General features: G+C 40.3%; 1 protein-coding gene across 3 annotated transcripts in view; it reads left to right on the top strand.

The window, feature by feature from the left end:
- The window catches only part of TMEM170B (transmembrane protein 170B), a 211,189-nt gene that overhangs the window by 23,736 nt on the left and 160,598 nt on the right, over positions 1-26,855 (top strand). Inside the window, exon 3 of one of the 3 annotated variants that reach the window (XM_027525078.1) lies at positions 10,183-11,750. The exons of the other annotated variants lie outside the window; for them this stretch is intronic. Within the exon in view, the coding sequence (XP_027380879.1) occupies positions 10,183-10,313 (131 nt within the window). The 3' untranslated portion in view covers positions 10,314-11,750. Of the gene's footprint in view, positions 1-10,182; positions 11,751-26,855 lie in introns of those variants that run through there. 3 annotated transcript variants of the gene reach the window in all.

The raw sequence follows: 26,855 nt of genomic DNA, 5'->3' as shown, positions 1-26,855 counted from the left end.
CACGTGTGTTTATTGGTATACATAAAGTTTAAAGAGAACATTATTCTACTTCTGTTTATCTCTAATGATGGGTGTATGTATTACTTTCAACTCAGTCAAGAATAAAACAAACTAATGATTTTAGAAACTGTTATATTTAAAATTCCTTACAAATATGTCTGGGCTCCCTTGGTGGTTCAAACTGTAAAGAATTTGCCTGCAATGCAGGAGACTGGGGTTTGATCCCTGGGTTGGGAAGAGCCCCTGGAGAAGGGAATGGCAGCCCACTCCAGTATTTGCCTGGAGAATTCCATGGATAGAAGAGCCCATGGGCTACACTCCATGGGGTCACAAAGAGTTGGACATGACTGAGTGACTATCACAAATATGTGTGACACAATTTCGAGTAAAAACTTGTATCCAGGTTGACAATGAAACATACAAATTTCTTCTGGCTAATTTTCTGACCTGCAAACACTTGAATTAAGAAGACTATCCAATGTGAATATTTACCTGCATTTATTTTCTTAAATGCATTTTGTGAGCGCTAGCACAGTCACAGCTATATATTCCATTCAGCAAAATGATGACTGACTGAATGTAGATACATAACTATTATATTTTACTACCTCTTAGATGTTTATTTCCAGGATAGGGTGAATTTTCATTTTAGTTAGTACTGATAGTTAATACCAGAATTGGGAGGAAATGGGTTTCTATATAATGCCATTGCTTGGCATTGTGTTGCTGTCTAATTTTAGCAAGTCTGAGGGCTAAATTAGTGACATCTCTTTGTTGGTTTGATTTGCATTTCTCTGATTACTAATGTATTTGAACATCTCTTTCTATTCTTATTATATATTTAGTTTTTTTTCCCTGAAAATTGCTACTTTTAATTCTGTGCTTTTCTTTTGGGGTCCTTGTTCTTATTAAATGATAGATGTTTCTTAGATACATTGGTGTCTTGTTGGTTTTGTACTTCTCAAATAACTTCTTTGTCTTTTAGCAGTGCCTTCATCCATGATACTGTTCATTGAGTAGAAATTCTTATTCTGTGTAACCAGCTTAAAGAGTTTTTTGCCTGTGGTTTATAATTCATAATTTTATTTATGTTCTCCCCCACACTAAGGTCAAAAGATACTCTGATATATTGTGTTTTGTTAATTTTATAGTTTTACCTTGGTAGTAAAGTCTTTATCGAGAGCAGGACTGAGCAAAACTTTTCTTGAAAGGCCAGATAATAACTGTTTTAAATGTTGCAGGCTAGATGGTCTCTGTCACAACTCTCCAGCTCTGCCATTAGGACTTAAAAACAGCCATCAGTTCAGTTCAGTTCAGTCGCTCAGTCGTGTCCGACTCTTAGGGACTTCACTCAAACTCACGTCCATCAAGTCGGTGATGCCATCCAACCATCTCATCGTCTGTTGTCCCCTTTTCCTCCTGCCCCTAATCCCTCCCAGCATAAGAGTATTTTCCAGTGAGTCAACTCTTTGCATGAGGTGGCCAAAGTACTGGAGTTTCAGCTTCAGCATCCAAAGAACACCCAGGGCTGATCTCCTTTAGAATGGACTGATTGGAACTCCTTGCAGTCCAAGGGACTCTCAAGAGTCTTCTCCAACACCACAGTTCAAAAGCAGCAATTCTTTGGCACTCAGCTTTCTTCACAGTCCAACTCTCACATCCATACATGACCACTGGAAAAACCATACCCTTGACTAGATGGACCTTTGTTGGCAGACTAATGTCTCTGCTTTTGAATATGCTGTCTAGGTTGGTCATAACTTCCCTTCCAAGGAGTAAGCGTCTTTTAATTTCATGGCTGCAGTCACCATCTGCAGTGATTTTGGAGCCCAAAAAATAAAGTCTGACACTGTTTCCACTGTTTCCCCATCTATTTCCCATAAAGTGCTGGGACCATATGCCATGATCTTAGTTTTCTGAATGTTGAGCTTTAAACCAACTTTTTCACTCTCCTCTTTTACTTTCATCAAGAGGCTTTTTAGTTCCTCTTCACTTTCTGCCATAAGGTTGGTGTCATCTGCATATCTGAGGTTATTGATATTTCTCCCGGCAATCTTGATTCCAGCTTGTGCTTCTTCCAGCCCAGTGTTTCTCATGATGTACACTGCATACGTTAAATAAGCAGGGTGACAGTATACAGCCTTGACGTACTCCTTTTCCTATTTGGAACCAGTCTGTTGTTCCATGTCCAGTTATAACTGTTGCTTCCTGATCTGCCTATAGGTTTCTCAAGAGACAGGTCAGGTGGTCTGATATTCCCATTTCTTTCAGAATTTTCCACAGTTTATTGTGATCCACACAGTCAAAGGCTTTGGCATAGTCAATAAAGCAGAAATAGATGTTTTTCTGGAACTGTCTTGCTTTTTCGATGATCCAGTGGATGTTGGCAATTTGATCTCTGGTTCCTCTGCCTTTTCTAAAACCAGCTTGAACATCTGGAAGTTCACGGTTCACGTATTGCTGAAGCCTGGCTTGGAGAATTTTGAGCATTACTTTGCTAGCGTGTGAGATGGGTGCAATTGTCATAGTTACCAGTAAATGAATGGGCGTGGTTTCTTCCAATAAAACTTTATTTGCAAAGGCAGATGTTGAACATTCAGGTCATAATCTGCCTTCTGGTTTAGAGTCTGTCTTCATTTTTGGAATTAGGTAGGATTTCAGGTTTTTTTTTTTCCTTCCACAGAGTAAGTCAATTTTTACTGCATCCTAAAAAAAAATCCATCCATTGATGCATCTTTTGTTGTATACTGTGTTCTCAGGGTACATGGGTCTGTCTCTGAACTCTGTTCTGATTGTTTTAGTCCTTTTAGCTGTTGTTTCAGCAAGGTCTCATTTTTTCTCTCCTGTTTTGTACTGTTTCTTAATATCTGGTAGAGCTGGTCCCTCATTTTTTTCTTTATCAAAGTTCACATAACTATTTATGGACCTTTATTCTTTCATATAAATTTTAGAATATGTCTACTGAATTCCTCAAAAAGTATAACTGTGATTTTTGTGGGGATTTAATACAAGGTAGAGGTTAATTTGGGAAGAATTGACATATTAAATTATTCCACCCAAGAACATGTAATATATCCCCATTTGTTCAGATCATTTTCTGGTTCTTTTGTTAGAGTTTCAAAGTTTTTTCTTCTCCCAATAGGAGAGTTATACATTTTGATTAAGTTAATTCCTAAACCCTTATTACATTAATGTTGTTGTACATGGTATCTTTTTAAATTATGTTGTTTAGTTTTATTAGTATAAAGAATTGCTGTTTTTTAAGTAAAGTTTATGAAAGATTAATAACAAAGCAAAAAACTAATTTTCTAGAGAGATAATAAACCGAATATATTGCTGCTTTAGCTCTAAAATAGTTAAGACAGAGAAATAAAATGTGGGATAAAATAGAAGAAATAACTACAGGCTTGACAATAAAGGTAGAATAAAGAATTATAAAAATAGCAGTTTTATACACAGCTATATATTCCTAAATATAAATTGTTAAAATTGGCATAAGAAGAAATAGAAAATATGAGTAATACAATAAATATTGTTAAACAGTTGAAATATTGAAGATCCCTCCTCCCTGAAAGAAGTCCAGTCTCAAATGAGGTTTACAGATGAGTTCTACCAGATTTTCTGGGAACAGTTCCTATTTATCCAGATTATTGCAGAAAATGGAAAGGTTAAAAGCTGTGCACAGCATGTTTGCTGAATCATTGTAATCTTTTTGCTAAACAAGATGAAGACTACAGAAAAATGGAAAAGTATAGGTTCATTTGCTTCAAGAATATTATCCTACCAACCAGGACCTACTGTACAGCACGTGGGTCTCTACTCAGTGTTAGGTGCCAGCCTGGGTGGGAGGGGAGTTTGGGGAAGAATGGATGCTTGTATATGTACTGCTCAGGACCTCCCTCTGCTCCAATTCGAAACAAGAAGTTTAAAGTTTGAAAAAAAATGTTATCCTGGAAATGCAAAGATAGTTCAGTATCAGAAATGACTGTGGGTGTATGCCAATGAAACTTTGTTTATGGACATTGAAATTTGAATTTCATATAATTTTCATGTATCATGAAATAATACTCTTCTTTTGATTTTTTTTAAACCATTTAAAAAATTCAGCAGAATTGTTTTCTCCACTTCATCTTTGCTATACCAGTCTTCTCTAGCTCCTTAATGCTTTGGGGAATCTTTACTTATTTCTAGCTGATACCTTCCAGAGAACGCAATGGCACCCTACTCCAGTACTCTTGCCTGGAAAATCCCATGGGCGTAGGAGCCTGGTAGGCTGAAGTCCGTGGGGTCGCTAAGAGTCGGACACGACTGAGCGACTTCACTTTCACTTTTCAACTTTCACGCATTGGAGAAGGAAATGGCAACCCACTCCAGTGTTCTTGCCTGGAGAATCCCAGGGATGGGGGAGCCTGGTAGGCTGCCGTCTATGGGGTCGCACAGAGTCAGACAAGACTGAAGCGACTTAGCAGCAGCAGCAGCAGCAGCAGCAGCTGATACCTTCTGCCATTGTTCACAGTGGCCATTCCAAACATGTTTCATTTATTTCATGCACCCTATTATACTTCTACCCTCTTCATTCTTGCATGTATTTCACCAAGAAAATAAGGATCACAATATTTGTACTTTTTCAGCTGGCTATTGTTCAGCAAAATATACCTTAACAAGAGTGAAAACTAAAGCACAAGTTGGGGTAAGACATTTGTTAGCTTATATAAATGTCAATAGATTAATATCCAAACTATGTTTTTAAAAACCCTATGAATCAAATAAGAAAGTGACAGTCCAGTAGAAAAATGCATAAAAGATATGCCAAGCATTTCATAAAAGTAGAAACCCTAATGGTCAAATTTGAATGATATATGAGGAAAAGCTCTGTGACATTAAATATCAGGGGAACACAAATTAATTGCAGAGATAACATCTCTTACCCAGATTGACAAAAAAAAAAAGTGTTTTTAAAGATATCAGCTGCTCCTGAGGATATGGAGTAAATGGAATATAAATTGGTTCAAATACTTTGGAACAAGTTGGCATTACCTAGTAAAGTTGAAAATGCCATAACAGGCATACCCACATGTTGTAGGGAAACTCGATTTAGTATGTGTGCTGGGGTCATGTTACAAGGATGTTCACAGAAGCAGGGTTTGTCATTGTTAAGGATTAGAAACAGTGTCATCCACATTAAAATGGAAAAATAGGTTGTGGTATATCCATACTTAGAATTGTGCACAACAGTGGAAATGTATGAATTACAGCTCCATATTATACAACAGCCTGGATAATTTCCTGACATATGTGCTGTGCTTAGTTGCTCAGTCGTGTCCAACTCTTTGCAACCCTATGGACTGTAGCCCACCAGGCTACAGGCTCTGTCCATGGGATTCTCCAGGCAAGAATACTGGAGTGAGTTGCCATGTCCTCCTCCAGGGGATCTTCCCAACCCAGGGACTGAACCTAGGTCTCCCACATTGCAGGTGGATTCTTTACCATCTGAGCCACAAACAGCCAAAATTTCCAAAATACTTAGAGTATCAATTTATATAAAATTTGCTTATTTAAAAAATTAAGTAATATCTGAGGATATAGGCAGGTGGTAATGCTGAAGAAAAGCAAAGGAATGATGAAAACCAAACTTGGGAGGAATTGGGGTGTGACAGGGGAGTCCGTGGGAGCCTCACATAAAACAGTAACGTTCCTGTGTACAGTTGGATGATGGTACTTGGGCAGCTGTTGGCTTTAATTTTATAATCTACATATATTTTGTAAATACTGCTTCCTGTCTGCTCAGTATTTAATAGCAGCTTCCAAAACCATTTAATAGGCACACAAAATTGTCTTCTTTGTGATCTTTTTGCTGAAGAGTCCCACGGGAGCGGTCCTCTCTGGCTAGCGCTTCGGGTCGTGCAGTGATGCAGTGCGGTGAAACTGCTGTGCGGTGCTGCCTTCAGGGGGAAGCTGTGACTCACACACTGGTTCCTGATCATCCACAGGGAGGAAGATGGTTCTTCATTTTATTTTCTGTATAACACTACAGTGTCTCCCTTGATTTTGGAAACTGGAGTTTTACACTGGGTTTTCTACCCTTAACATCATAGGCTTGAAGATCTTACCCTCTGTTTCTTGAAAGTATAAAGAAAAGTGGATTATTTACGGTTGTGTTAAGCTTTTCCTTGAACAGTACAACCTTCCAAGGGAAATTCATTTTATTTATTTGTTTTTAACAACTAGTTTTTTAATCCATCTGAAATTTACTTTGGGGAGTGGTGTGAAATAGGGACCTAGATTTATTTCTTCCAAATGGCTATCAGTTGTTCCATACAACATTCATCTTACTTGCTAGCAAAGAAATGCTCAAAATTCTCCAAGCCAGACTTCAATAGTACGTGAACCATGAACTTCCAGATGTTCAAGCTGGATTTAGAAACGGCAGAGGAACCAGAGATCAAATTGCAAATATCTGCTGGATCATCAAAAAAGCAAGAGAGTTCCAGAAAAACATCTACTTTTGCTTTATTGACTATGCCAAAGCCTTTGACTGTGTGGATCACAACAAACTGTGGAAAATTCTTAAAGAGATGGCAATGTCAGACCACCTGACCTGCCTCTTGAGAAATCTGGATGCAGGTCAGAAAGCAATAGTTAGAACTGGACGTGGAACAACAGAGGTGGTTCCAAATAGGGAAAGGAGTATGTCAAGGCTGTATATTGTCACCCTGTTTATTTAACTGATATGCAGAGTACATCATGAGAAACGCTGGGCTGGATGAAGCACCAGCTGGGATCAAGATTGCTGGAAGAAATATCAGTAACCTCAGATATGCAGATGACACCACCCTTATGGCAGAAAGCAAAGAAGAACTAAAGAGCCTCTTGATGAAAAGGAAAAAGGAGAGTGAAAACATTGGCTTAAAACTCAGCATTCAGAAAACTAAGATCATGGCATCTTGTCCCATTACTTCATGGCAAATAGATGGGGAAACAGTGAAACAGTGAGACTGTATTTTGGGCTCCAAAATCATTGCAGATGGTGACCGCAGCCATGAAGTTAAATGATGCTTGCTCCTTGGAAGAAAAGCTATGACCAAATCTAGACAGCATATTAAAAAGGAGAGACATTACTTTACCAACAGAGGTCCATCTAGTCAAAGCTGTGGTTTTTCCAGTGGTCATGTATGGATGTGAGAGTTGGACTATAAAGCTGAGCACTGAAGAATTGATGCTTTTGAGCTGTGATGTTGGAGAAGACTCTTGAGAGTCCCTTGGACTGCAAGGAGATCCAACCAGTCCATCCTAAAGGAGATCAGTCCTGAATATTCATTGGAAGGACTGATGCTGAAGCTGAAACTCCAATCCTTTGACTACCTGATGTGAAGAACTGACTCATTGGAAAAGACCCTGATGCTGGGAAAGATTGAAGGTGGGAGGAGAAGGGGACAACAGAGGATAAGATGGTTGGATGGCATCACTGATTCGATGGATATGAGTTTGGGTAAGCTCTGGGAGTTGTTGATGGACATGGAGGCCTGGCGTGCTGCGGTTCATGGGGTCACAAAGAGTCGAGCATGACTGAGCGACTGAACTGAACTGATTGAATGATGAATCACTGATTGGAAATTCATTTATCATGTACTACTTAGACAACTACTAATCAAAAGTTGGAGTACATAGTAGGGCCAGACGCTGTTCTAAATACTTTCCAAATATTATCTCTTACTCTTCATACCCACCCATTTTACATTTGAGGGAATGAGGCACAGAGAGGTTAGGTGATTGCTCATTGTCACACAGCTACTAATAAGTGAGCTCGGATTTTAACCCACAAGTCTAACTCCAAAATCCATGTTCCTAACCTTATATAAGCATGAGTTGTTGGAAATAAATATTTGGTACTTCCCAGGCAGCCTGAGAAGGCAATGGTACCCCACTCCAGTACTCTTGCCTGGAAAATTCCATGGATGGAGGAGCCTGATAGGCTGCAGTCCATGGGGTCGAGAAGAGTCGGGCACGACTGAGCGACTTCACTTTCACTTTTCACTTTCATGCATTGGAGAAAGCAATGGCAACCCACTCCAGTATTCTTGCCTGGAGAATCCCAGGGACAGAGGAGCCTGGTGGGCTGCCGTCTGGGGTCGTACAGAGTAGGACACGACTGAAGCAACTTAGCAGCAGCAGCAGCAGGCAGCCTGAGCTTATGTTTTTCACCTCTTGGATCATTTTTGAAATTTTTTTTCTTTTTAGTTGCTCAGTCTCTTTGTGACCCCATGGACTGTCACCCGCCAGGCTCCTCTGTCTGTGGGGCTTCTCCAGGCAAGAATACTGGAATGGGTTACCGTTCCCTCCTCCAGGGGATCTTCCTAACCCACGGATCGAACCCACGTCTCCTGCATTGCAGGCGGATTCTTTACCATCTGAGCCACCAGGGGAATTTAGTGCTGGAGAATGGAGGCCAAATTGCGGTTTTTAAAATTGAAGATAGTCATGGAAATCTAGGGAAACTCCAAAGTGAAAACAGTATTTCTCAGGTTTATTTAAACATATTTTCTGATAACAAAGAAGCCTAAGATATTTAAATTTTTTTCAGGTTGTTATCCAATTCTAAAATTTGAGGATAGGGCTTCCCTGGTGGTCTGGTGGTTAAGACTCCCCACTTCCATTGCAGGGGGTTTGAGTTTGATCCCTGGTTGGGGAACTGAATTCCTGCATGCTGCATTGTGTAGCCAAAAAAAAAAAATTAAAATTCAAGGATATGACCAATTACACTAGTGAAGTTTTGTACTTGATTGAATAAATGTTGGTGCTCCTAGGAATTTTATTTAATATTGATGTAATTATCAGTTACTGAATTTCTTATTCTATTTTTTCACTTGGTGTAAATGTAAAATAGAATGATTTGGAGAATTTATAGCCAGACTAATCTGGATTGAAATTCCAGCTCTATACTTAAATGTATTTTCTTGGACTAGTAACTGAAACTCTCTCAACCTCTCTTTTTTTCATCTTTAAATTAAGTGATAATACTCAGGAGTGGTATGATATTTAAGATGATATTTGTAAATTTTCTGACAAGTTACATATATACTATAAATATACTATGCATTTTAATTTCTTTCTTTAAAATATGTATATGAAAGCCCTTGGCTTAAATTAATAATTTGCTTTTCCTATTTGTATCTTCTATAGAGGACTATAATAATTTTTATTTGGAAAATTTAGGTGAACTATGGAATTAATTCTTAGCTAATTTTTGTGAGTAGATTTCTATCTCAAATGATTTAATTCAAGTGTCTTCAAATAACATTTCTGTTCTTCTTTCCTTTTGTTTGACCATTCTAGGAATATATAGACAGTTTTTTCTAGACAAAAGTTTTAAGGCCTTCTCAACCTGTTCAATGCCATAACCGTAGTTTAAACGTTTCCTCCTTTTATGATTTCTGAGTGTACTTTTAAAGTCAGACTCTTAGATCCCGTTATATATACTATAGCAGTAAGATGAAAGTATTGAGCCAGAGCCTCAGGGCACTAAGGTGCCTGAGAGTCTCTCATTCTCAGAAGTGCCTGATATCTAAAGCATTTTCCTAAAACAGATGTCAGGTTCATCTCCCACTTTTATTAGATGTCAAAATACTAGTCTCCAGATAATTTTACAGTTTTATTCAAATACTTAAACCATTTTATACGGTAGATTGTAAAGTACATTATTCAAAATTCTGATATTATTTATGACGTTTAAGAATTCATTTTACTGAAAGAAATAAAAATTTCTTTAATATTTTTTCTTGAATAATTTAGAAATTATATTGTGTGGTTTTTCTATATTATTATTTATAATCATCAATATATTGTGTCATATGTTTTTAAAAGTGCTGATGGGATCTGGCCGAGTCAACACCCAGCTGAGAGATTAATGAGTGATTCATTTTTTTATGAACATATCTTGTGTCAAGTAAGCAGCGTATACCATAAATACATATTTTGCAGTCGAATTGAAAAGCCTGTTACTCGGTTTTGTGGGTGAATGTGGTATGGTAGAGTGTAACTTGTACCAGTCGCATGGAAACTCTCGCAGAGAACTGTAGAATGAGAATGCCTGGTGGCTTGCTGTCTGGCTCCCGGGAAGGCGAGCCCAGGCGGCAGCCCTGCAGCGAGCCTCGGGAGTGAACGTGTCGTCTCCTCTCTCGCCAGGTGCAGCCGTGGCCGGCATTTACCGAGTGGCCGGGAAGAACATGGCCCCCTTGGAAGCCCTGGTGTGGGGCGTTGGGCAGACAGTACTGACTCTCATCATCTCCTTCTCAAGGATCCTCGCCACACTCTGAGGTTTCTGTGGGAATGTCTTTACTTCACATAAGGAAACAGACGTACAGATTCTCTGAAAACGGCATCGTTAGCGAGTGGGCGTGAGATGGTACAAGGACGTGGAAGGAGCGGGTCGAAACACAAGGCCTCGGGCCGTGTGGGAAGGTCGCCCTCTGGTGTTCAATGATTGCACTACCGCACCGCACCTTACGTGCCTCCGTCCCGGGCAAGGCGCACTGCTGCGTGAAGCTACAAGAAAAAGCACCTTGTTTAGCTGCCAATCAGGTTAACACTGGTGTTGAATCATCATTCTTAACAGTGTTGTGTTAAGTTACAGGGACGTTTTGAAGAATTGATACATGTGCCAAACTCTTTTTTTTTTTAACATTGATCATGTGAAATTTGCAAGTGTAGCTGTAGATGAGTGCTGTGAACATATTTGACATGAATTCAGGTGATGTAGTGAGAAATTTTGTTTTGTAATGCTAAATCCTGTATGAGTGCTGAATATCAAGTCATTTATTATGAGACAAATTACCTGATTTTTAATGTTGAACGTTTCTGGGATTTAGGGCTTCCATATAAACTAGGTATTTATTGTTATTTACTTTACGTGGAAAATAATACTGAATGGAGAACTGCTAGACTCTTTCAAGGATTCAGAGTAGATCTATAGGGTGCATCCTTTTCACTCACTCAAATAACACTCTTTAATAGTTTCCCTCATGCATAAACATTCTGTTGCTATGAATTTAAAAACTTTTTGGGTCACACATATTGATTGTAGTTTGTGTGTCATGAAAATTTAATTTGAAAATTTTCTTATAAATTTTGTAAGAAAAGTCTGAAATACACATCCTATTCTTGATCCTTCTGAAGAAAGTTTCTGCCATGTATCTCATGGAGAAAACATCTTTACAACTGGTATCTCAGTGGGATTATATTACTTGTTGCATATATCTCGATTTTTGACAAAATGTAAGCAATCTTTCATCCTGGAGTATCAAATATATATAAAGAGTGGCCTAAATTAGGCTGTGAAAACAAGAAGCCTCACTTGTAGTTAAGAAACAAGTCATATAGGAAGAATAATGAACGATCTTATTTTGGCTGTGTGGTAGCATCATAATTTCTCTAAGTAAAAATTGGGGAATATAGTAAATTTAAAATTTGGCAGTTACTCTCAGCATATCAGTACAGTGTTGAACATATATTTAAGTGATTCATTTCAGTTTTTCAACTCTTGTTTCATTCTGTTACTTAAATTTACTAGCACCTACAGTGATATTTATTAGAATGAAAAGTTATTGGTATAAAACATTTTAAGAGGTTTTGGCCATATGTAATTGTATTTAAGAGTGTAAGAAGTAAGGGAAGCGTAGAAACTGGTTGAATTCATCTCCTACTGAGACTTTTTCGAATACTAGATGCAATTATACATTGTTGTTTAGTTGCTATTCATGTCTGACTCTTTGTGACCCCACATACCGTAGCCCCTCTCACACTCCTCTGTCCATGGGATTCTCCAGGCAAGAATACTGGAGTGGGTAGCCACTTCCTTCTCCAGGGGATCTTCCTGACCCAGGGATTGAACACGCATCTCCTACATTGGCAGGCGGATTCTTTACCACTGAGCCACCAGAGAAGCCCATGATTGCATATATGTTAATTCAACAGAAGAGCCAATTGCAGAAAATATGAAGTTATGGACAATCCAAAAGATAATCTCCATACTCTAGCCTCACTCTTTTATAGTCTAACTTGGTAACAAGTAAGCTTCTACTAGCTCCCATTCAAATTTAAGACCTTTGTTACCCACGACACCTTTTCTCTACCAAAAAGCAGAATACATCAACAACTCGATGATGTGTTGGGGGTATTTTTCCAGTATGGAAGCCAGTTTGGGGTGGGGTAATTTAATAACACTGTGGTTTGGAAATCTGTTTTAATAGAAGCCAAGAAGCAACTATGCATTCTTAGAGATCTTTAAATCTTAAAGTGGATTATTTTTATTATGTTTAGCCTGAAATTAGTTTCACATGTTCTTTATATTCCTGATGTTTTCTTAAATTTAGGTCTAAATCTCCCAAGTCCACTTGACTTTTCCTTTTCTGTTAGATTTGAATCACTTTCTTCCTTTACTTTGCTTATTCTGTCAGTAATTTAAAGTGTTCATATTCCTGGGGAGAAATTATCAATAATGTATTGAAATTGAGATTCTACAGAAATGAATATTTATTTTAACACGTGATTAGTTTATGTTTTCAGAAAGTTATCTTGGTAAGGTAGCTGGGGCATGTGGTTCAGAATCTGAAATTAGCCAGAAAATAACCTGGACACGTTAAATGTATGGCTGCATGGACCAAAGAGATTTAAACTCCTGTTTCTGCTCTCGGATAGAAGTATAAGAAGGTGGATCGGTTTGTAGCGTGTCCTGCAACTATCTCATTATCAGGTCGCTTCATATTATGAGCTGTGCGTGTGTGCCTGCGCCTGTGCTTTTAACTTTGGGGGGAATTTTGGTTTCTTCCATTGTTCTTAGTTACTTTCATTGGGATTTTGTGCAGCTGTTACTCTTCTGATGTTGTGAAATGCAGCTGATAGTGTGAATGGATGAAATGTTTTAATAGCTGTTTCTATGAGATTTTTTTTAAAAGGTCAATGGTTTTCTTATAGAGGCAAAGAAAACATTTAATGATATATGTCTATACACATATATGTCATTATACACACACACACACACACACACACACACATATATATGTAAAGCTGCTGTATATGAATAGAGTCTAATTGAAAAGCTTTTGTTCAGTGAACACTTTGATGTAATGGAGAATTTAATGTATTTGCTCAGTTGAATGATCTTTTAAACAGATTTGAGGAAGTTTGAGATTTTTGAATTGGGGGAAATTTTTCTTGGTTTCTTAGTGCTAGATATCCTTGTTTGTGATATAAAAAAAGCCCATATTGATATATTTGGGTTATTCTTAAAATTTGTATGTGATTTAGCAGTAAACTTTTTTGTGTGTGTGATAAATGCAAGAGGGAAGGGGGCTGAGAGCCTCGGCAGTTTATAGATCTTTATCTTAAGAAATGCTAATAAAATATGGCTGACAGTGAAATCAGTTCCTCGAGAAAGAGACTCCTGTCTGCCCAAACTAATTATTAATTACTTAACACACTGGTTAGAAATGTCCATAGATCAGAGTTAGGGGGTCTCATCTGAGCTACAAGTGATGCTTAAAATTTAAAATGCTTTAAATGAAGAAGGTGCCAGCAGTCCCCCCTGGACAGTCCCACTGGTTGTCTACAATAACGTGAGTCCTAAACTCGGGCCGTACTCTGTGTTCACACGAGTTACTAACTCTTCCTTTAGGTCTGTGTGTTTACCGAGCAGGTTCACAGTTTGTAACCCAGTGTGCTTTCTTGGTATTTGCAGAATGTGTTTCCACCATCCTCCCAAAATGTGAAGATTTTGTTTGTACTTTAAGTGAGAAATAAAGAAATGAGCTACCCCATATATCCTATTTGTGGTAAAGGAACAAGAACAAGTTTAAAAAAATGTTCTTGGAAAACATGTTTAGAGAACCTGTAATAAAGATCTGGAGAATGGAGCTGCCAAGTCAATGTGCCCAGGCTGGCACTTACATACCAACTAATTCAATTTTGTAGCATTTTTGGTGGATCTAATATATACAAAGTGCTGAGCCTAGTATTTTCTGTAGTAAGCACAGGATACCTCCAAATGGGATCCCTGCGCTTGAGTCCACCAAGAGCTACTGAGACGATTTAAATCCTAAAACAGTTGGGAGAACATCCTGCTTCTAGTTGAGAGTTTAAGTCCTTCTCCCCCAGCCCGCCCCCTCCCCCAGTTCTGACTTTTCTCATTCACCAAGTGGAATTTTAGAAACTGAGACCCCACTGCTGTGGCACAGCAACGAGAACACTGGAACCACGCCGGTGACACAGGCTTGAATCCAGGACCTCTCACTTGCTGACCGTTTGTTTACGGTGGAAATGCGTAGTTTGCCCTCCGTATCTGTGGTTCCACATTCAGGGATTCAGCCAACCTTGGATGGAAATATTTGGAAAGAAGATCCAGAAAGCTCCAAAAAGCAAAATGCCCCACACAGAACATTTTCATAGTGTTTACACAGCATTTACATCGTGTGAGGTAGTATAAGTAATCAAGGGGTGACTTAAAGTTATATAGGAGGGTGTGTGTGGGTTAAATGCAAGGGCTGCACCGTTTTCCATAAGGACCTTGAGCATCCTCAAAGTTTGGTACCCACGGGGGTCCTGGAATCAGTCCCCTGTAGATACTAAGAAAATACTCAGTATTTAATAGGAAATGATCAATAGATAGTCATTTTAATTTTTTAAATTAAACTTTGCAATACCAAGTTAATACATTGTTTTGTAAGATTCATCTATTGTTTTTCATTTCCACATTTCCCCTACATGTATTTTAAGAAGGAAACTTTAAAAAAAAATTCTCTTATGTTGCTTTCTTTACTTACTTTCAACCTCTTTTTTTTTTAAATCAGCAGATATTTTTCCAAGAGTGCTTCTGGGGGCTGGTGGTGATAGAAATGGCCAGGGCAGGCAGGAATCAGTATCAGGCTGTGCGTATTACTAGTTAAAAAACAGGAAAGGTGAGAAGTGGTCAGGACTTACCCCTTATTTTCTCTGGCTTGCGTAATATCCATTGAATCTCCACTGCATGCAGCTTACTCTGCTTGTTCTAGGCATGGGGAGGTTACCCCTCGCCCATGCATCCACCTCTCTCCTGCCACCCCAGCCTGCAGGAGAACATAACTCGGCAGTGCTGTCTGCCATGTCCCTTCTCCCCTGGAGCAAACGTGCTTCAGCCCTACTTGTTGTTTGTTTGTTTTTAACATAAAAGGTAATACTTTTGTTTTAAATTTATGTCCATTTTATAATTCAAGAGATAATAAGATGTTGGGGACTTTCTGAAATATTCTCAAGCCACTTGACTCTTGTAACAAACGTGTCTCTCCGAAAGTCTTAGAATTCTTCAAAGAGTCGCTATTTGTTTTTAAGATGTGAAGAATGGAAAGTTACTGAAAAAATTGTAGTGACCTAGATTGCAGAGAAGTTTGGCAACACTTGGGTAACTGGGTAAACGGTTTCAAGGCTGAGAATGTCTGTGGTTGAAATTGACCAGCAATTTCCCTTTTCTTGTCCTTTTTATAACATTGCGGAGGAAGACTGCAGCATAAAAAGGACATTATTTGATTAAAAAATGATAAAAATGTTCAAACATGTAGTAGTATTTATAGCAGGGGGAAAGTTTAAAGATGGGAAGAAAGGTTGGAAGGGTAATGCACAAAGACAGACGCATTTGACGAAACGCCCTGCAGTATGTGAGCGCAGGTTCCCCTTCTGGTAAGACTACAGATGCCACCGTGTGAGTATGTTTACTGCATGTTTGCAAAACGCATTTCTTTATATGTGAGACTAAATGCACCACAGAGCATGAGATCGTTCTCCGGTTTTGTGCGTGTGGTGGTTGGTTTGCCCCACTCCCTCAGAGACCTCTGTTCAGGGTAGGCAACACAGTGTTTTTGAGGAGGTGGCTGAAGCTGTTGTCTAAAAATTTATCTATGAATTTGTTTAGAGAAAGTAATGCTTAATATATACAGTATTTTCTGTAAATGTGGAGATAAACCGGTTAATACATTATTAGATTAGTGGAAACACCCAAATTTCTCAGTGTGCTGAGCTGTAACCATCTCCTGCCCTGAGCACAGGAGCCTTGTTTTCACATTCTTTATGTTCATTGCATGTATGTTGAGGTTTCATAATAACCCTGTCTTGATTTTTGAGAACTAATTTAGCAGTTTTTTTTTTTTTTTTTAATATTCCTCCCTCTTCCATACACATATCATACGGGGTAGTTTAAACATATGTACAGTTTGTTGATAGAAGTGCTGGTTTAGAAGAGAATGTTCTCAACACCTTACAGTTATGCAGCTGTAATCTTGCTGAAAATTAAATACTGTAAACAAATCAAGAGAGCATGGACCTCCTATGTGGTTTTTTTTTTTTTAGGATGGTGTCCTGTACCATATATCTCCGCTCAGAGGTGATGTGCCTGTCCTCTTTTGGGGACTGCGTTTAAGTATGTAACTGAAACTGGGAAGCAGTGTAACATAAATACATAGGAAGAGGAGCTATCATGTATAATCACCATAACTGTAACACTCTTTCTTCTGAACATATTGCATATTGGTAATTTCTAAAGATCATCCCTTTTTTATAGCCCTGTATAAATGAATGGTAACTTGATAGTACTGTTGGTGGTGAGAAGTTTCCTTTGTCTTTAACGTATTTATACGTCCTCACTAAGTACCTTTGGGTAGGGACATTTTTAAGTTTTCTCCATAGAAGGCAAAAGAGAGGCACCTGTTTGAATTAAAAATGATTTACTTTCAATACTGGATGAGATGATAGTCTGATTATTGACGCTTTCTTAGTATTTGTGATATCACATGCATTTAAACTAGAGGAATTTTTAAAGTTCTGGCTGTCTCCCAAATACACACATACACACACACGAGCTCTGCATATTTAGATGAACAGTATACAATTCCACAGTATTTTTCATTTTAGTTAATTTAATTAACTAGGTTAAAATTCATAGGATTCTACCATGAAGTATTAACTCCTGACTCTAGTCATTCTAGAACAAGGGGATCAACTGTATCTCAATCAGCTAAAATGTTCTTATTTACATAGCAAAAATATAGTTTGCCTGATAGGTATTACAAACTCACTTGCAAACTGTGTTAATGCTCAGACCACTGATGAATCATTTAGTAAACCACAGTGCAGTTTTTAAAAGCTAAATGATGCCTTAGTGCCTTGGAAGTTAAGATACTTTCGCAAAGTGAATTTAGCAGAATTCAGGATTGGTATGCCTGTTGCTGGGAATTCAGAGCTGAGGAAGGATGTAATTGAATTAACTCCTTGTGGTTTAGTAAACAGTCAGTTATTTCATCCTTGACAGATGACAACTGCTTTCATTACATTATCATGATGTGTGGTGTTTGTTTGTTTTTTTTTTTTTTCCTCTTTCCAAGTAAGTTTGAAATGGGAGAAAATGTAGTCAAGACAGTTAAATGTGGAATGTTAAAACTTGGTTTTGTTGTAAACTAGAGACGCTAGCGTGAACAGTGTCAGCTTCCTATTGTAGTTCAAGGGCAGACACTTAATTGTCACTTTTAGGAATATGTTTACCATCAGGGACTTTTTGTTTTTTACTCTAGAAACACTTAACGTACTGTGAAACTTAAAGACAGGAAGAAGAAACCTTGGAGGGGTGTGCACAAAACAGAGGTGTATGTGACGAAGTAACCTGCATTATGTGAACACAAAGTTCCCCCTTCTGTTAAGACTGTAATCTACACTGTATGAGTATGTGTACTGCATGTTTACATAATACAGTTTAATTTTGAAGGGTTATTTAAAAAGTATGTTTATTTATAATGCCTAACAAGCTGTAAATATTGTATACTATTGATTTTTAATTTTATATAAGCAATTTTTTATTTCCAACTCATGTACAAATCCCATGGTGTATATAGTGTACTTTCCCGGAGAACACAAACTTTGCAGTGAATTTTAATTGTAGTAAGCATCGGGTTTGATTGTGGTAAGCATAGAAATGTTGATCTTTATTTTTAAATTATTTTCCACCACTCATTTTCTTCAAAGGGCAGCAATAAATATATGCAAGTTATTTTTGATTTACAGAACGTTGGTCTGCAAAGACAAGGTCTAGGTTCCAATTCATTGCTTTACAGAAAAGATGCACAATTAACATCACACACCGTCTAATCTCAGGACCATTTCTGAGGTCCGTATGTGTCTCTCCGCTTTGTAATGTACAGGGTGAACTCTTTACTGATACACACAGAACAACTGTTCCAGCACTTAAATGTCATTACACAGAATTTATTGGGTTAAAATTTGTAATATACAGTATTTTAATAAAGTTTCTGTATTCAACTTCATGCACTTATATATAAATAAACCTGTCTTTAAAAGCTTTATAGGGTGTGTGTCTCTTTATGACATACATTTTCAACTCATTCCTTGCAGACTCAAACCTGACACAAGGCCAAGTGTCTCCTCTTACCCTTTGGTCGGCTTTTCTGGGCCAGTTTTACACTGGATTTGGAAGATAGCACTGAGAAGTTGATCACATGTAAGAGACAAACCCGGCCTACTTCACAGTTTTACGGAGGACAGTGCCAGGCCACATAAGGATCTGCTTCTAAGAATCACTGTATTAAAGAGCCCATTGTCACTTTTATTAATAAATGACTACCCTTTACTGAGTACTTAGTCTGTTAGACACCTCATAGGCATTCTTTAACACGTAGCCTTTCAGGCTAAGGGGATCACTAAGAATTCTGAAGGTAATCCTTCACTTTATGAGTGACGCATTTGAGGTTCAGAGAGGGTGAGCAGCTTCTCAAAGTCACACAGCTAATAATGCTGAAGTAGGCTTTTCTTATTTTATTACCTATATTTTTCCCCCACTGTGCTGTGCTGGTTTCTGCGAAGTATCAGGGAGCCGGTAATGAGATCGGTCAGTCACTCAGTCGTGTCCGACTCTTTGCAGCCCCTTGGACTATACAGCCCATGGAATTCTTCAGGCCAGAGCACGAGTGAGTAGTCATTCCCTGCTCCAGGGGATCTTCCCAACGCAGGGATCGAACCGAGGTCTCCTGCATTGCAATCGGATTCTTTACCAACTGAGCTACCAGGGAAGCTCTGTAATGAGGTAAGACAAAGACCAGATGGCAATACGGGGATTTGAAAAATCATCCTCAAGATTTGTATTGCCAAATCTAAGCATATTTGAATTTTTGTTGGGGATTCCTAAGGCATGGTACTAGTTACCCAGTTAGGGTCCACTAATCTCCAGCCTAAAAAGAGATTGGGGCCAACAAAGCCAGTGACTGTAATTGTTAACAAACCCTGCTGGTATGAAAACTTGATTAACTTTAAAAATTGTGCAAAGAAAGTATAAGTAGACTTTTTTTTTCCCCCACATATACTGACTTATTTCATGTATCGCTTCATTAAAATGTATTTTCTTTTTTCTAGGTAACTTCTTCATTCAACCATAAGATTTATAAAATTATTAAATATATTTTCCTTCCTGACCATGAGTCTTAAAAGGTCCTTAAGATAAAAATCTTGAGATTAAAATTTTCCTTTTTGATTTTATTCTTTTGGGCTCTTGAAGTAATATTTTTATAGTATTTTTGTAAAAGGAAATCTGTCTTTGGGTACCTTGATAATTCACTGAGCATCGAAAGAAAGCATTGGATTTCATATCTGTTGCCACCCATTTAGAATAAGACCAGAGGGGAAAGTAATCTAGAAGAAAGATCCTCAGTTCTTAGACAGAACTTGTTTTCTTTCTTCCTTTTATAAAAAGTTTATATTTTTGGCTGTGCCGGGTCTTTGGTGCTGCACGCAGGCTTTGTTTTCTCTAGTTGTGATGAGTCGGGGCCACTCTTCATTGCGACCCGCGGGCCTCTCACTGCGGCGGCTTCTCTTGTGCAGACGCAGCGCAAGCAGCAGTGGCGTCAGGCCTGCTCAGTGGTCGTGGCACACGGGCTCAGTTGCCCTGTGGCTTGTGGCACCTTCCCAGACCAGGGGCCAACACGTGTTCCCCTCATTGGCAGGCAGGATCTTAGCCACTGGACCACCAGGGAAGTCCTGAGCTTGTTTTCCGATGGAGAATGAGTTATTGGGGAGGAGGAATATCTCAGACTTATCAAGTGGACACTTAGACGTTTTAAAGTTGTGTATATGCTCAGTCACTCAGTCGTGCCCTACTCTCTGCAACCCCATGGACTGTAGCCCGCCAGTCTCCTCTGTCCATGGGTTTTTCAAGGCAAAAATAACTGGAGTGGGTTGCCATTTCTTCCTCCAGGGGATTGTCCCGACCAGGGACTGAACCTGCACTTCTTGCGTCTCCTGCATTGGCAGACAGATTCCTTACCACTAGAGCCACCTTTGAAGTTGAACATTTGTTAATTCATAAAATAGTACCTAAAGTTTTAGGGTATAAAGAAAAAGGTAAACAGGACCTGTGGCAGATTTGAGGAGTAGAACTGGGGTTTATATCCAGCTTCTATCAGAATCTTAACAGAATAATCTGTCCCATTTTACTATTCTTGTTTGTCTACTTTTAATTTTCTGTATTCTTTGTTCCTGGGGCTTCCCTGATGGCTCAAGTGGTAAAGAATCCACCTGTCAATGCAGGAGGTGCTGGCTTGATCCCTGGGTCCAGAAGATGCCCTGGAGAGGGAAATGGCAACCCACTCCAGTATTCTTGCCTGAAGAATCCTATGGACAGAGGAGCCTGGCGGGATACAGACCATGAGGCTGCAAAAGAGTCGGACACGACTTAGTAACTAAACAACAATTCATTGTTATCATTTTTCTTTTGGCCAATTTTATGAATATTCTTCAGGCTCAGAGTTCTAGGGATTGAATTGTAAAATGGAAATACATTAGTTGGTTTTCCTGCAAAGAGAGAGTTTTATCACTAGATGGTGTAAGAGTTCTATTTCATTTTATCCTGGCTTTTGGCCATTCTTATCTGTGAACCAACCCTAATTAAATCAGCCTATACTTCTGGACTCATCTCCATAACATATATTAATGTATATTTTTCTGATAAAGATACATGTGAGGAAGTGAAATACAAGAAAAACCAAGAGTTTCCAGGTTGTCACTAATTTTCCAAAGAAGGTTAAGATACAGTGTTCAAGGGTCACTTACAAATTGGAAAACCACATTAACTTTATGATTTTGGCAGGTCATTAATCTGGACCTTGATTTTTCTATTTTTCATAAATTCATGCTCCAGCTCATTGCATAATGGTCTTTAAAAGTCTATACTTTGGTGATTTTTAATTGCAGAGTTGGTCAACCTGTTGGGATAAGAGGAATATACCTGTGTATCACAACCAGTCTTATACTGTGAAACTTGATTTTGAATTCCTGTTCTGCCATTTAGGATTTTAACTTGGCCAGGTTGATTCACTTCTGTGATCTTCAGTTACCTCACCAGTGAATGAGGTAATATCTCCTGTTGCAGGGGGCGCTCAGCAAACACCCTGTCCCATGGGCTTCCTCCTCTCATGCATCCTGTGCAGGAGGAAGGTTGATGTCCTCCTAGACTTTGCCGTGAGTTTTAATAGTAAGTCCAGGTACCTCTATTTCAGAGTCGTTTCCATACCATGCACATTGGGATTTTAGAGAGGACTTGTCTCAGGTTTAAACCGTCCCACTGAACTGTGTGCTGCTTTGACAGCAAAGTTTGCCGAGAGAATTTTTCAGAAACAGACCTCAGTGGGAAACAGCCTGCTTAGAAAGCAGTGGATAAACTTGCTCAGCTAGCAAATTCCTTGCGTTCTCAAAACCAAATATGTACAAGATAAGGAAGCCAAAGCTGTCAGCATAAAACCCCGAAAGATGCTCTTGACTTGCCTGTCGGCTGCCTGCAGTCATCGACCACCATGATCCTGCTGTAAGCGGGCTTCTTGGCTTTGCTTGTTGTTTTGCAGAGATGGTGTTGGTCTCTTCAGCTCCAGAGAGTCCGACCTGAAAAGCACAAGTCTCAGTACACAGCGTGGTCTGTAGTGGCCTCGGAGATACACGTGCACTCCAGGTCATTAAGGAAATCAGGACGGCACTTAACAGACCAGAGAAAGGACCAAACAGATTTTCATAAAATGGCAGAGCTCCTGTCCCTTTTGCTTTTTTTTGGTGGGAATTAGTATCAATGGGTAGGACTCTAGGATGTCTTACAGGAAGACACTTGTATTGTCTTTGTTGTTGTTGTTTTAAGATTAAAAAAAAAAATGAGCCATTTTTAAAGTCTTTATTGACTTTGTTACAATATTGCTTCTGTTTTATGTCTTTGCTTTGGTTTTTTGGCCTCGAGGCACGTGGGATCTTAGCTCCTCCACCAGGGATCAAACCCGTATCGCCCTGCATTAGAAGGCAAAGTCTTAACCGCTGGACTGCCAGGGAAGTCCCACATGTGTTGTCTTTGACGTGGAAAATAAGGGAAGATAGAGAGATGGGTCAGAGACATTGTAGGGCTGAGAAAACACCAATTTTGGGAGACTTCAGACTGTTGAAGGCCCTGTGTGTGTTGACAAGAGTGGGAGGGTATCAGACCTGGGACTTCTCCCTCGTTCTGACTTCTTGTGCCCAGGAAGCCTCATGTTAGACTTAGTCTATGACCACATCTTCTGCAGTAAACATGAAAATCAGTTAGCTTCTCTTGTCTTTCCTTAAATGCAGGTTGAAACTTTCAATGGGACACCATCAGTTTAGGTCTGTTATTCTTGGACATTTTGAAACCTGGACCAGTTTGACACCTTGAACTTGACATTTGCCATACCTGCTACAGTTTTAAGCTTTAGTGCATCTGTAGGTGTATTTGGAGCTTGCCTAAACTAGAGACTTTTTGCCAGGTGAGTGAGAAGAGATGAGCATTTCAAATCGAAAGTACAACTGCTGTTGTACTTTTAAACAAGTATTTGGAGGAGCTGTACAGGCCCATTTTATTGATAAGGTACTCCTATGTTGGCATTCAGCTTCCAAATAATTTTCACATCTCTCATTTTACTCTCACAATTTGTTTTATTTGGGGGAAAGGGAAAAGTGCTTTAAAAAAACATCAAAGCCATTTACCTGATTAAGCACAGGTCTCTCTTGAGACCTGGGCAGCTATTTGGACAAATGCCAATACAAGAGCAGACTTAAAGTAGCGATAGCAACTCGGGAGCCTGAAGGGATCCCGGTGGAAACTGACCACTTTCTGGGTAACCCAGGACTGGCTCACTCTCCTGCCACAAAGCTTTGGCTTCAGACTTTTTTGAGAAAGGATGCAGAAAGACCTCAGTGTGTTCACACAAGTTCTTCCTGGGGCATTACCCTGTTTTCTTCTATCAGAAGTATCCTACTTATATCAGACATCTTCAGTTGTCAGCGTATACACCACAATGTAGACAGACGCTCGTTATCAGCAGAGGTGCCCCCACGTTTCATCGTTTCCCAAGTTTTCATTTAACTAAGCAGATTATCCCTTTCCTTGTTCGAACTTCTTGATCTTCAGAGACCCTGTGTCACCTCAACTGATTTATGCCCACCGCCAGTGATCTGGACAGGGAAAGTTGCCACGTCGAGGCAAAACCTGTACGTCTTCCTGAATATTCTGAAACCAAAACGGACCAAAAGAAGAAAGTGTAGTTTCGGTATCACGGGAACGGGAGGCAGGGTCTGATGTCTGCAGGTAGGGGCCGGCAGGGTGTCAGCAGCAGGTTCATTGGCTGAGATGGAAAAAATGAACAGTGTGCCGATTAACCTCAGAATCAGGATCAAGTGAAAAAATGCATCCACCCGAGACCGCGGAGATCTGTTTGTGGTATTTGAAAACGCACTGGGAAACCGTGAAAAGCTTGAACGGAAACTTAGATGACAACAGTGCCCATAAATAAAGACCAGCTCAACATTATGGAAGGACAAGAGGCAGAGAGAAGAAACCGACAAGCAACCCTGAAAGAATTTGTTGTTGATGAGCCTTAGGGTTTTGCTGTTGTTAGTTGCTCAGTTGTGTCTGACTCTTTGGGACCCCATGGACTGTAGCCCAACAGACTCCTCTGTCCATGGGATCTCCCAGGCAAGAATACTGGAGTGGGTTGCCATTTCCTTCTCCAGGGGATCTTCCCGACCCAGGGATCGAACCCGCGTATCCTGCCTTACAGGCAGATTACTTGCCACTGAGCCGCCAGGGAAGCCCCACTTTGCAAATATCTCTATATTTTAAAGCGTTTCTTTCTCCAAGATAAACCTTGCTTCACTCACCATCTCCAGAAGGGGGCAGACATGGTCAAGAGTCAGAGGGTTTCTTTCCACTCAGAGTAGATGGAGAATTAAGATGGATCAAGTGGATAAGATTTTTTCCGAAAGGTCCCCAAAGTTAACAAAATAAGCCCTTCATGATTCAGTCACTAGAGCTGGGCTTTTTCCATAAACTGAAATGAGGACAATCTAGCTAAAGATAAATTTGTTTCTCTTAAATATGCCTACAGTGTCTTTAATATTGGAACATATCAAATATCAACCTGAGAAATATATCAAATCATTTGGTGAGGTTCCAGTTTTATGATGTACACCTTGAAAAATTTGATGGTTATCTTGGCTGTTATTAATCCAGTCTGGGCTCATCCTTTTGTCCAAAGCTGATAAATAAATATGCTGGCTTTTTATACGCTGATAAATTTGGTAAAATAAGGCCCACTCTCTTTACAACTTCCCCAGCTTCTCTCTTTTTTAAGCCACAATGATACATGGGTCAGACTAGATGTAAACAGCCTGTGTTAAGTATGTGCTGAAGAGCCCTCACCCAGAGGGGCTTTTGAGGAAAAGAATCAGTTGGACAAGCAAGTCTGATCAGACTTACCTCCTATGCCTCTGTCTTAGAGATTCACAATTCACACAGACATATTTAAAGACTGAAACATTTTGAGTCAGGAAACCCTATTTGTCTTTGTTTCATTGCCATGAATTCTCTGAAAAACGTCTATTGCAGTAAGAGAAACCTCGCTTGCTGATTCTGTGGACTTCTAGAAAGCATTCCCAAGCATTTTTAAAGTTCTACCTGGTGTCCCCAGGCAGATCTCTGGCTCAGTCACACTCAGTCTGAAGCAGGGTTTTCATATCTGAGTTTTAATCTCCAGTGTTATTCCTCTCGCCTCCAGTGTCTGTTGATGTTAGGTCCCCATCCTTCGCTCGGCCCTGGGACTCTGGAACCTTCTCAGCCCTGTGTTTTCATATGTGGCAGGTCTCTGCCAGGCTCCTCCTCACTTACACGTCCTTTAGGCGTTTCCTGGGCCCAAGTTTCCTGGATAATGTTTGCTGCGTATACTGCTACTGCTGCTGCTAAGTCACTTCAGTCGTGTCTGACTCTGTGTGACCCCATAGACGGCAGCCCACCAGGCTCCCCCGTCCCTGGGATTCTCCAGGCAAGAACACTGGAGTGGGTTGCCGTTTCCTTCTCCAATGCATGAACGTGAAAAGTGAAAGTGAAGTCGCTCAGTCGTCTCCGACTCTTAGCGACCCCATGGACTGCAGCGCACCAGGCTCCTCCATCCATGGGATTGTCCAGGCAAGAGTACTGGAGTGGGGTGCCATTGCCTTCTCCTTGCTACATACGGCCCCGGCTTAATGTTGGTCATACTAAGTGGGACCCTCATAGGAAATCCAAGGTTGCATCTGAAAAGTGTCCAGTGAGGGGTGCAGGCTAACTGTCTCAGCATTTCCCCCAAGGAAGAGACCCTGGGGGCTGGGAAAGTCAGGGCAGCTTCACAGAATACATGGCGATAGGTTGGACCCTGAAGGCTGTTTCTAAAGACAGAAGAGGTGCCCGCAGTGAAGAGGAAAATGGCGGACAGGGCCAGTTCAGGCGGGACAACGAGGGAAAGCCAGGCGGGGACTGGGACGTGTGAGGTGAGTCACGGACAGGTGAGGCTCGAGGGGGAGACCGCGGAAGGCAACACGAAAAGGGAACCACATGCCAGGCATCAGCGCTCCGAGCAGGCACGTGAACTTGAATTTTCTCCCACAGGCAGAGGAAAACCACTGAAGCTGTGTCAGAAGGCAACGTGCTCTCCTCGAGAAACGAGCCTCGGAAGGCGAGTGGGGAGCCCCGTCGGCGCTTTTAAATCGTCCGTGTGTCCGCTTCCTCGGTGTTTGTGGGAAAGAACGGGGGCTTCTGAGTCGGAATCCTTGACCGGTTCCCACCTATTATGGCCATATATAAGCTTGAGAAAGTTTCTTAATCTCTCAGAGCCTCAGTTTCCTCGTGTATGAGATGATTTAAGAAGCGGCCTCAGGGTGTTGTGAGACTTCAGCAGTGTGTACTACATACTGCGGACTGAGTCACTTCAGTCGTGTCCGACGCTTTGTGACCCCATGGACTGTAGCCCGCCAGGCTCCTCTGTCCATGGCATTCTCCAGGCAGGAATACTGGAGTGGGCTGCCGTGCCCGCCTCCAGGGGATCTTCCTGACCCAGGGATTGAACCCATGTCTCTTACATCTCCTGCATTGGCAGGTGAGTTCTTTACCACTAGCCCCACCTGGGATAGTGCTGTTGGAATAAATCCCGGCTTGCAGACATGCTTCATAAAGTCGTGCACATGGAGATCATTCTGACCTGCATTTTCCAGCAACACGACAGGCGTGCTCCCCGGTCAGCTGCTTGTGTCTCAAAGGATGCGAGTCCGCACTGCCCTAACTGCCCGTGACAGAGAGAACCTTGCTGCTACCGGTATTTTTCTTTCCTAACCTGAGTTGTTGCGTTATTTTGGTTGCTGTTGAGGCCCTTATCTCTCGTTCTCCCCATTAGCACTCGCGTCTGCTGTCAACAGACAGAAGCAGCCACCTGGACTGGCTCTGGGAGCGAGACTTCTTGAAACCCAATCTGCCCAGCTGC

The sequence above is a fragment of the Bos indicus x Bos taurus genome, chromosome 23 (assembly GCF_003369695.1).
Source record: "Bos indicus x Bos taurus breed Angus x Brahman F1 hybrid chromosome 23, Bos_hybrid_MaternalHap_v2.0, whole genome shotgun sequence".
NCBI lineage: Eukaryota > Metazoa > Chordata > Mammalia > Artiodactyla > Bovidae > Bos > Bos indicus x Bos taurus.
The sequence above is the reverse complement of the archived record's forward strand: the minus strand, read 5'-3'. Positions and strand labels throughout refer to the sequence as shown.